The following is an 11,469-nucleotide window of genomic DNA, read 5'->3' on the forward strand; positions in this document are numbered from 1 at the left end:
AGCTTTCAGGTTGCTTACTAGGTGTTTTCATTTTCTTTCCTCGGGGCATCAATTATCGATAATAATGCTTTATTATGCCCTTTGAATTCCTTCAAACTAATTTTTCAAACCAAGCTTATGCAAAAATTTTAAAAAAACTACACACATTTTTTCACTTTGTAGGAGCTTGATATTGAATCTGATGTATCTCTGTAATTTCAGATCATCCAATTTTGAAATTATGACCTGTAGTATCCCTCTGTGTCCTCTTTCCAATGCCACCAGTCTAATCCCAATTGGATTCTCCAAGGAAGAGTTATGCACAATCTCCCAAGATGGCCTGATTATAGACCTTTCCAGAAGAGCGAACTTGTATGAAGTGCCACGTGTCACTGTTTCGACCTTTGGCTCTGAAAAATATTACATGAAACTACAGTCTGTCCTCTTTCTTTACCTTCTTACAAAATTTCAATCTGATGCTCAGAGAGAAAGTTATGACGATTTTCCCCTGGTCACTTGTTTGGAATTTAATTCAAGAGTCTACTAAAAGACTAGCTTCCTCAGATCATATCTCCTCAAATATAGCACGAAAATATCTGTAATTCGGACCCAAGGTTCACGCGATTTTGTATCAACTGGGTTTTTTATTCACTTCTGAAACGTCACAGCAAAAAAGTTATAGTGAAAATGCCACGATGACTTATTTGGAGTAGCGAAACCCTAGAACCCAAAGCTTTGATACCAAATGTTATGAAACTAGCTCACAAAAAGATAGAAATAATAAATCAATGCCTTAGAATTCAGCCTCTTTGAGAGGGCAACCTCCTTTACATTAAATAAATGAACAATTCTTGGATGATTCAAATGAAAAAACCTCCTTTCTATATATAGGAGTCTAAGGGGTCACAATATAACCAAGCCGACCTAACAATAATAATATAAGGGCACAAAAATAACAATAGAGGGATTCCATGGAGCACAGTAATAAAAAAAAATATACAACCTGAATCAAAATGATGCCTCTGTCATCAAAGTCTATAACTATTATTGCCTCTGTCAACTAAAAACTCTGCACCTCTGTGCCCTTCAATATTTGACTGCTCTAGCCTCTATCACTTTGATCTCTGATTGCATCAATCACATTGATTCCTCCTACTGCATCCGTGCTGTTGCTGGTCCTGTTTCCCAACTTTGCACCTCCTCTCATCATGTTGCATCGTGTTGCACACTACTGCACTGCAACTCAGTTACTAATAAGTAAGTAATTGATCTCCCAACTAACCTCCCTGTTGGGCTAGAAACATCCTCTAATGCTGAAGCTTCCTCTACCGCTCCATTCGCATCTGTCTCTACTCACTCAGCCAGTCTTGCTACTTCTTGTTGGGGCTCACGTAGAAAGGTCTAATCAAAGAGGCTAGGTACCTCAAGGATCCTTCTCCTATTTCAGCCTTCTTGGAACTATTGCTTCACATCGCCCCACCTCACACCTAGAGGTATGGCTGCATGTGATCCCTTTGCCCACTTGGCTTGAAATTTCCCCCTATTGGAGGTCTCTGCAAGAGTGGATGCCTCCACTATGTATCCTCTCTGCTTCTCCAGTTGTGGCTACTCCACAAACTCTTGAAGCTACTTCACCAATTGTGGATCCTCCACAATTGTCTGAGACTTCTTCTGGCACTGCATGTTGAGAGGTAATGTACTCTCCCTCTCAACCACCAAGTCTTCAACAGTTGCCTTGCTCCTCAAGGCTTTGCATGCATCTTGAACCTCAAGAGCATATAGGTTCTTGACTCGTAAACCAATCTACTTCACTTGCCTCATGGTGATGTGTCTAAGGAAAACCTTTCCCTTACTAAAGACTACATCATAGCCTTTGTCCTCCAACATTGTGATCGATACCAATTTCTTCTTCAGTCTTGGCACATACTTCACATCTGTTAAGGTGATGCGGGCTCCATGCTCCCTCTGAAAAGCAACCGTGCCCACTCCTGAAACAATATAATTTTCATCATTACCAATCTCTATGTGCCTCTCGAGGTATTTCTCCTCCAAGGTACCAAACAAACTCTTATTGCCGGTCATGTGGAATGAAGCTCCACTATCAAGAAACGAACCACAACCCATCGTTGATGAAACCATGCATGCGATGAGGGTAAAATCCAATTTGAACTAAGAGGCCAATGCCTCACCTTCAGATCCTTCCAAGGATCCCTTCTTGGATTTTTTCAATGGAAAATTAGTTGCATAATGGCCCGCCTCATGAAAATTAAAGCATCTCACTTTAGATTTGTCAATATTCTTCCCACCATGAGAAGAACTTGATTTGGGATGAGAATTCTTCTCCTTCCCTTTCCTTGCCTTACTTTCTAAGGTGAAATTTTCTTCATCCTTCTTGGATGAAGAACCATCTCTGGTGCTCCTCCTGATCTCCTCCTGCATTAGATCCGACCACAATCGTTCCCAATCTGACAGTTTCTCTCTTCCGTTCACTGAGTCTTGGTAGCTATGCCAGCTCTTAGGAAGACCAAGGAGAGTAAGACTCACCATATCATCATTGGCTGTCATGATTCCTACACTTCCAAGCTCATCTCTGCAGGTGGTGAGCTTGTTCAGATATGTAGAGATCGTGTCACCCTTTTCACACTTGATTTTCCGAAGTTTGTCCTTCAGCACCAACTTCCTCTGGTCACTGTTGTTCTGATATAGATCCTTCGATGTCTTCCACATTGAAAACAGAGTCTCCTTCTGATGGAGACTCGAGACAATATGGTCTTGAACTACCTCCAGAAGAATCCTCCTTGGTCTCACCACACGTTTCTTCCATTCCGCCAATTCTTGGGCATTAGCTGTTGCTGGCTTGGGGAATTCTTGATCAATGAAATCCTTCAAACCATTGTCCTCTAATACCATCTCCATGCAATGCTTCCATGCTATGTAATTTGAGCTGCCATCCAGGGCATACTCAAGTCTCAAGCCATTGAATGCCATTGGTGAACTTTGAGATGTGATAAGAAATCGATTTTGTACCTACAATCAAGAACTTCAAACTTCAAACTTCTCCCTTCTTTGTATACTTTTCTCCACTTTGATCACCTTTGTTCTAATACAATGTAGAACTTTTTCTACAAAACCTCACTTCGATACCATGTAGAAATTTCACCATAGATCACCTGATAATGCAATATACTAAAGCAAAATACTTGATCTACTTCTACTATCAAACTTTGCGAAAGCTTAATTGATTTTGAACAAGATCAAATAGAACACATATAACAGATGAAGAAGAAATCAACCACACATGAACACAGAAGAATACTCTCGGGAAAGCCTCAGCTAAAAACCCCACTATCTGTATTATCATACAAGTGGAAATATATCAGGATTACACAAAGCTTTAGCTCACAAGCTATCCAGCTCTCAGTACAATCCCTCACTACTGCTCATAAACAGAATAGACAATACATATGACTTCATTTAGTCCTCCAACCCTCCTATTTCCTTGCACAGTTTCTCCTTGGCCCTCCAGCTACAACCTGTGTGATTCTCACCTCACACACAACACTGACCTCTAAAATAACTACGCAATCCAGAAGGAGTTAATTTCTTATGCATGGATGAGTTTCCTTTATAGGAAAATTACTCCAACTGATAGTACACTGTCCCTTCCTTTAATCTCAACTAGGTCTTTCTCTGAACTAACATGCATGAGTTATTTATGAGAGAATATTCAGTTATCTGGAGAACACTAGTTGCATGCATGCATGCATTAACTGACTGAACTCACAATTACTTCCTCAAACTATTTGGAACTAATTTAACTGGACTTAACTCAGTTAACTGAGCTAACTAATTACAACTCAAATACAACTCATCCTTATCTCCTTAATTAAGGGATAACTTTCTCAATCAAATGGATAACTGCTGCATGTATTCACAAAAACTTCATGTTTGATTTTCTCCAACTAATTAACTCAAGATGAATTAACTAATTATTTAAAAAAAAAGCTGCTGAGACCAAATTTGAATTTTAATTCTCAATTTTAATTCAGGGACTAATTAAAATTGGAATCTATCCCGAAATGTTATTTATAGCAATGTTATTTTTAGAATTTCTATTTTTTTTCTATTTCCAACAGAGTTGGAGTATATCCTGAAATTCTATTTATAGCAACGTTATTTTTAGCATTTCTTGTTTCTAATTTTCAACACTTACTATCACATGCATGACCCTATTTCTTCACTAACAGGTGTCGTTGCGGCGACTTGCTTCACGAGCTTTGTTGTTCTTCTATTTGAATGATTCTCACAATTGCTCTGATCTCAAGCATGTCCATTCATTCATATTTGCACCATATTTTCACATGTATTTAGTCCTACTTGTTTTCAAGTCTCCCTTTGGCAGATCTAGGCTGCCTTGGCTTAGATCTTGCCTTGTACAACATGCACTATGCATTCCTAGGACTCAATGCTTTGCCTTGGGTGTGGCAATTGCACAAAGGCTTCCTGTCACTGGCTTCCCGACTGTGCTCTGCGCAGTTCTGGGAGACAATGCCTAGTCTTTCCCCTGAGATTGTGCAATGCGCAGTCCCAACCAACAAATAAAGCTAGACTGAACTACACATTGCACAGTTCCAGTCCTCAGCAAGACAAGTTGAACTGTGCTATGTGTAGTTTCAGTGAGCAACCCATTCACTGGTAGTTGGGACTACATAATGTGTAGTTCTAGCTGATAGTCTCCCCACCTCTCAGAGTCATAACTACGCAATCTTTCCTTGCCATCATCTGGTTTGTTGCATGACCAATCCTTGAGTTGCTTTATGTTTTTCAGCTAGAATTTTCTTTCTATGAGTGTCTCTCTATCTCCAAGCACCACAGGGAATAGTAATAACCACAATAGTGAGCAACAAACCTACACAAGACAAAGGCAAGAGGAAGATTTCTGAGAGCACAAAGGTAGATCAAAGCTACAAGTTTAAGGAATATCCACTTGTCGAGAAAGTATCTTTGGAGATTGAGGTGAAGAGGTGACAATGCGAAAGGAGAGTAGCGCAAAGAAAGAAGGAGAAGCAAAGACTAGAAGAAGCAGGGAGAAAATTGCAGGAAGCACAACAAAGACTCAAAGAAGAGGAAGAGTTTCATAGAAGAGAGAATGAAGCATAGCAAGAACAGGAACAAGAATAAGAGGAAGTGCAAGGTGCTCAGCTAGAGAAAACTGTGTCGATACAGGTTGAAGACTCAGATCCATCAACAATATATGATGAACAGGGTGAGCGGTCACAGGAGTAGGAACTTTCTCAGCATGATGAACATATGGTTGAATAGATGGAAACGAAGATGGTACAAACATAATAGGATTAGGATGGAAACCTCATGCCAAAGGCCACCGAGGTCACTCCAAAGGCTTCACCAGCTCTGACAGTAGAGCAAGTCCCAAGTGAACAAGGAGAGGTTGTTCTCCTTGAGGATGATTCAGGAATAGATGTTTACAACATAGCCTTTGACAAGTCATGACACATGGTTGTATAGGCACACAGAGCACACACCTCAGATGATCATATATCTCTTGCGCATTTTGAAGAAGGGTGATTGTGTCTGACGTGCAAAGACATCCAACTGCCTTGGCCAATGCTATGAAGGATTATGCTGAAGCCACAAGCTCAAGTGTGAAGTTCTTGATAGCAAAAAATGAGCGCATGACTAAGGAATTGCAAGCGGCCAAACAGAGGGAAGAACAATCAATAAGATCTGCCAGAGAAAAAATGAAGAGAGCGATACTTGTTGAAGTATCAGTTCTTGAGACAACCATGCGGAGACTATATGACAACCTCGTCACCGTGCACGAGGCAATTGTCCATTTACATGGATTTCAGCAGTGGTGCATCAAGATTGCGTGGACACTCATAGGAATACATGTCGTTGTTGATCACGTACTAATGTCGAAAATTAGGTACAAGGGATCCCCACTTTACTAGTGTAAGATGATGAAGCTGCAGGCAGAGTTGGAAAAAGCACGCTTCTAGAGTCAGATCTGGAACTATGAGGAGCTCCCGCTGCTCATCACTAGTGTTGAGGATTCATATGCATGGTTGTTCAGGAGTTTGGATGTCATCATGTGGACGCACATGATCCCATCCATCGAAACACTTATTGAGGCCAAAGAGAAGAACTAAGTCCGACTAGAGATTGACATGTACTTCAAGCAGTCAACGCACATGATCACTAGCATAGACTTGCATATCGACGTAGAGAACATGCAAGAGGTACGTCACTAGTCTGGCCACACTTAGGAATATGTTGTGCATGTTATAGGATGTGTTAGAAATAGGTTCCAGATTAGTATACCCGGAAAGGAGGGTGGCAAGAGTTCATTTCCAGAAAGATGTCACCAGATAGTACATGGATACCATCACGCACTACCAATCTTGGAATCAATTCATCACCAAAGATCACCAGGAGGATGTTGCCAAGTTGGTATTTCCACAGCTGTCTGAGTCTTAGTGTTGTCTTGTCTGGCTGACTCAAGCCTATTTTTGTCTCACATGGGTATAGGTGGAAATTGTATCATTATTGTAAATATGATGTAAAGTGAAATTATAAGTGTCATTAGTGGAATGTAAATAGTCATATGTAAGTAAAGAGTTATATGTAATGAAGTTGAAGAGTCATGAAGGTAGTCCAAGAGTTAAAGGAGAATGTCAAGGGTCACCCCACCCTTTTCTATATATAGAACCTCATAACTCACACAGGCTTTTGGCTAGGCATTGCTTAGAAAAGACTTGAAGAGTATTGTGACGAACCTTGGCTTTTCCATAGTGCAGAGCGAGTACATCTCTTTGGAGGAGCAGGCGGTGTTGACTGCAATGTTCCACTATTGGGGCTAGTGGTTGTCAATGGTGTATGTATGGATGCAACTTTCACTTTATATATATATATATATATATATATATATATATATATATATATATATATATATAATAGAGCCAGCGTGCCTTAATGCATATGTTGTCATTGTATTTCGATTATTTTGGTTCCTTTAGCCATGTATGTTGTTTAACTTATGCATTTGTGTATAAACTACTTTATATATGATTGTATGAATCTTGTTGAAGTCATGTTGTTGGTTTAACCTGCCATTTTGGATTGTGGACTATTCTTCTTTCCAGATTGTGATGTCATTCAACTCATGTGTTCCTTTCAAGTTGTGTACTATTACATGCTTCTAAGGGACACACTTCCTTTCCCCCCTCTGTGTGTTAGAGCCCCAATGCATCTTACTTGACTAGTTGCAAGTTCACACAGTTTCTTCTGATAAAGATATCACACTTACCTTTGCGCGTTATTGCAGTCAAGGCATTTCTATACTACCCACTGCTTGGACTCCTAATCCAAATGGGCTGAGGTCTAGTTGGGACTGCTTACCGGGGAGATACCCTTGACATGTTGGTGGGTCCAACACTATCAACAGAACTATAAGAATAATAAGAAAAAGAAAATGAGTTTCTTAATTACTGATTCACTCCTACTCTCAACAATCCCTTATTCCAACAAGAGGCCCAAAAATACTTACAATCAACAAAAACAACTAATGAATTTTGGAAAGGCAGGACTTGGTGGGTTCATGTTAGTCCAGTAAAATTGCAACATGACAGTTGGAAAATTGGGTTGAAAAGACAACTTCTAGTCAAAGCTAAATAGTACACTAGAGAGAAGGTGGAGGAAAAATTTCCGCACCTCATCCAGTAGAATCTTTTGGGGACATAGTCTAAAAACATAATTAGTGACATATCTTTAATTTAACCAATTTGAAAACTATGGGGTATTTCTTCCAAGTACAATTTCAATCTCATTCCTAAAATTAACATTGCTATTTTTATATTAAAAAATAATATATTTGACAATACTGAAAATGCATAATGCATATACACCAATTAGTTAGTTAAAAATGAACAAACTATTTGTAGTTATTTCATCCTATAATCTAATCGAAACCCCTTGCCTTTATATTTGTTAGATTTCATTAACTGCATATTATTATTACACAATTTTTAGTAAAAACAATTATATATATATATATATATATATATATATATATATATATATATATATATATATATATCTATATATATATATATATATATATATATATATATATATATATATATATATATTAAAATTAATGCAATCCAAAATCCAGGGCTATACATCAGGCCGGTGAAGAGATTTCCTCAGGCAGACAGACAAAAATCCCTTAGGGTCTTAGAGCAGAGGATGCCCCCTTCCCTCCCCCCCCTCAACGAAAAGACTCTGCTTTAAATGTTGGGGGATGGCTAGCCCTGGGAAAAAACTAGCCCTGAGACGACTATTTTCTTCTAAACCTGCGGACATTATCTTTCTTCAAGAAACGCTTGGAACAACAAGCTCTATCACATCCCTCCTAGAATCTTGGCTCCCAAACTAGTCTTTCCACTCCCTTGATGCAACGGGCAGAACTGGGGGGATCTCCTTAGGCATTTGTACCCGCTCCATACAGCTGCTAAATGTCTTGGGGGGGGGGATGGGGTATTTGGGAGTTGACATCTACTCATTGACCCTTGAAACAAGCTTTAGGATTTTCAATATATACGGACCTTGTCAACACAGGGCTATCTATTAGAGGAATCTGCTTACCTCCTCCACCTTTCAAGGAGACAATATCATCCTCAGAGGTGATCTAAATTTCTCAATGGGTCACACGGAGTCCTGGGGACATCAAGCACAAATGGACACTCTGTCAGTATATTTTGAGAATTTATTGGATTCCCATAACCTTATTGACATTCCCACTGCAAAAATCCAGCTCACTTCGAGGAATAACAGAACTGGTGAGGCTAGCTTAGCCAGAAGATTGGACTGCTTTCTCATTCGAGAAGCTCTGGTGAACAGAGGCTTCCAGGTTTGATAGTGGGCCTATATATTTGGAATTACAATCTGCCTATAACAAACCTAAGGCCCCCTTTAAGTTCAATGCCACATGGTTAAAGGATGCTGGGTATATGAAGGTAGTTAGCGACTATTGGAAGGCTCACCCAGTGGGCTCGAAAGGACTCATTACAGAAGGGTTTGCATGAAACATGAATTCCCTGAAGACACTTTCAAAGTAGTGGACCAGAAGGAAAAGAGAACAGGAGGAGAATCAGCTCAAATTAGCAGAAGCAACAATTTCTACAATGGAGGAGGATTCGGAAGGTATTTTAACCTCCCAAGAACAAAAGGACAAGATGGCTTCCCTCCTCCAAAAAAGGACACAAATCCTAAAAGACAGAGAGGAGAGTTGGAGGCTTCGTAGTCGAGCTATATGGCTCAAAGAAAGAGATGAGAATACTAAGTTCTTTCATAGACATGAAAACAGGAGAATGGTGATTAACACCATATGGGAGCTCAAGAAGGAGAATGGAACCTCTATTAAAACCTTCTAGGAACTAGCAAGTCTAGCAAGTGCACACTTCAAAGGAATTTACAAGGAGCCCCCAATCGCCACGTTGGCGGAGGTCATGCGCATTGCTCAGACTTTCCCTAGATTCAAGGATGAGGAAGCATAGCAGGACTCGATAAAGGAGGTGACTCTAGGAGAGTTGGAAGCAACCCTCAAATGGCTAAAAGAAGATAAGAGCTGAGGACCGGATGGATGGACAGTCGAGTTTTACACAGCTTTTTTTGATATTCTGGGATCTGACCTCTTGAGACTGATAGAAGAATGTAGAATGAGGGGAAGAATGTGGGAAAGTTTCAACTCTACATTCATAGCCCTCATCCCCAAATTTGATAATCCCTTGTCCTATGACGATTCTAGACCCATCTCCCTGTGCAACTGCATTTACAAGATTATTGCTAAAATGATTGCTAATCGCCTCAAGTTCATTCTATTTGCTCATATCTCCCCAAAACAGTTTTCTTTCCTTCAGAATAGACAAATCCATGAGACTGTTGGCATTGCTCAAGAACTCCTCCACTATGTTCAAACCAAAATACTCAAAGGCAGGATATTGAAAATCGATCTATTTAAAGCATTTGATAGGGTCAATTGGCTCTACATTCATATATTGTTAACCCATCTAGGATTCCCCTACTCCTTTATCAAATGGATCATGTGCTGTATCACGAATGTATCCGTCAGTGTGCTCATCAATGGCTCAACTTCCCCTTTTTTCCATGTGGAAAGAGGACTGAGGCAAGGATGCCCACTCTTCCCACTACTATTCCTTCTTATCATGGAGGGCCTCAGCAGAACTATTGGAGAATATTGCAGACAAGGGCAAATAAGGGGAATAAAAATTACTGAAGATTGTACCCTCACCGACTTGCTATTTGTGGACGATGTACTGGTTCTTCTCAATGGGGGAATACGAGACACCACCTCTTTTTACTGTTCCCTCGTCATTTTCTTAAAAGCCACGGGCATGGTCTTAAATGAGGAAAAATCCACAATTATTGTCACCGGTTGCTCCCAGCACGAGCTCCAGTTCACTCTCAGAAGATTTACCTTTGCAGAAGTGGCACTAGAAGAAGAGTTGAGGTATCTCGGGTACAGGCTAAAACCCATTGGCTACAAGATTGTGGACTGGACGTGGCTCATTTCAAAAGTGGAGAGGAGGCTCAATATCTGGTATCACAAATATCTCTCCAGAGCAGGGAGGATGATCCTTATTAGGGCTATCTTAGAAGCTACATCGGTTTATTGGATGACGTTGGCTTGGATTCCTCGAGGTATTCTGGCTCGCCTCCAAACATATGTTGCAGATTTTTGTGGAAAGGGAATCAGACAGGGAGAATATTCGCATGGTCAAGCTGGGAGTCATTGGCTCTACAAAAGAGTTGGGGAGGATGGGGTATTAAGAGGCTAGATACTTTCTCACAAGCCTTGGTAGCCAAGTTAGGATGGAAACTGCTTAACAACAATAGTCTCTGGATGAAGGTAGCTGTGTCTAAATGCATCCATCCCTCAAGTGTGCAAGCCTGGATCAGGCAAGATACCAGGATAAATAATATTTCCATTATCTAGAAGGCAGTCAACAACACTAAGGAGCTTATTTGAAATGCCCTGACTTGGAGAATTAGATCGGGGGCTAAAGTACAGATAGGCATAGACCCCTGGGTAGGCTGCAACAACACTCATAGGCTCATAGAGGGCCTGAGAGGACATTTACAGGCCAATGGCACAAAGTACATTAGTCAGATTGCAGATGAGGCACATACTACCATCCTTCAGCAAGCCTAGAGAACAACCACTGAACTGAATATCCCCCGATGTTGGCAGCAGGAGTGGCGTAATTACACAAAGGCATTGACAAGAGGCTCACATTAGAATAATTGGGGGGGGGGGTGCGGGACGAGCTTATCTGGGCATACGCTAAGCATGGCACATACTCCCCCAAGACAGGCTACCAAGTGCTGATGGAGAGGCACAAGCCACAGGAGTTGGAATAGTGGTGGAAACAATTGTGGAATTTGAAG

General features: G+C 40.5%; 1 protein-coding gene across 1 annotated transcript; it reads left to right on the forward strand.

The window, feature by feature from the left end:
• The first annotated feature begins 10,226 nt into the window (after positions 1-10,226).
• LOC149211301 (uncharacterized) lies at positions 10,227-10,859 on the forward strand. The gene has a single exon (XM_089399252.1). It carries the CDS (start codon positions 10,227-10,229, stop codon positions 10,857-10,859), a length of 633 nt encoding a protein of 210 aa, XP_089255378.1.
• The last annotated feature ends 610 nt before the right edge of the window (positions 10,860-11,469 follow it).

The sequence above is a fragment of the Pinus tabuliformis genome, chromosome 1_2, assembly GCF_031772625.1.
Source record: "Pinus tabuliformis cultivar Carrire ecotype Pingquan chromosome 1_2, CPIR1, whole genome shotgun sequence".
Lineage (NCBI taxonomy): Eukaryota > Viridiplantae > Streptophyta > Pinopsida > Pinales > Pinaceae > Pinus > Pinus tabuliformis.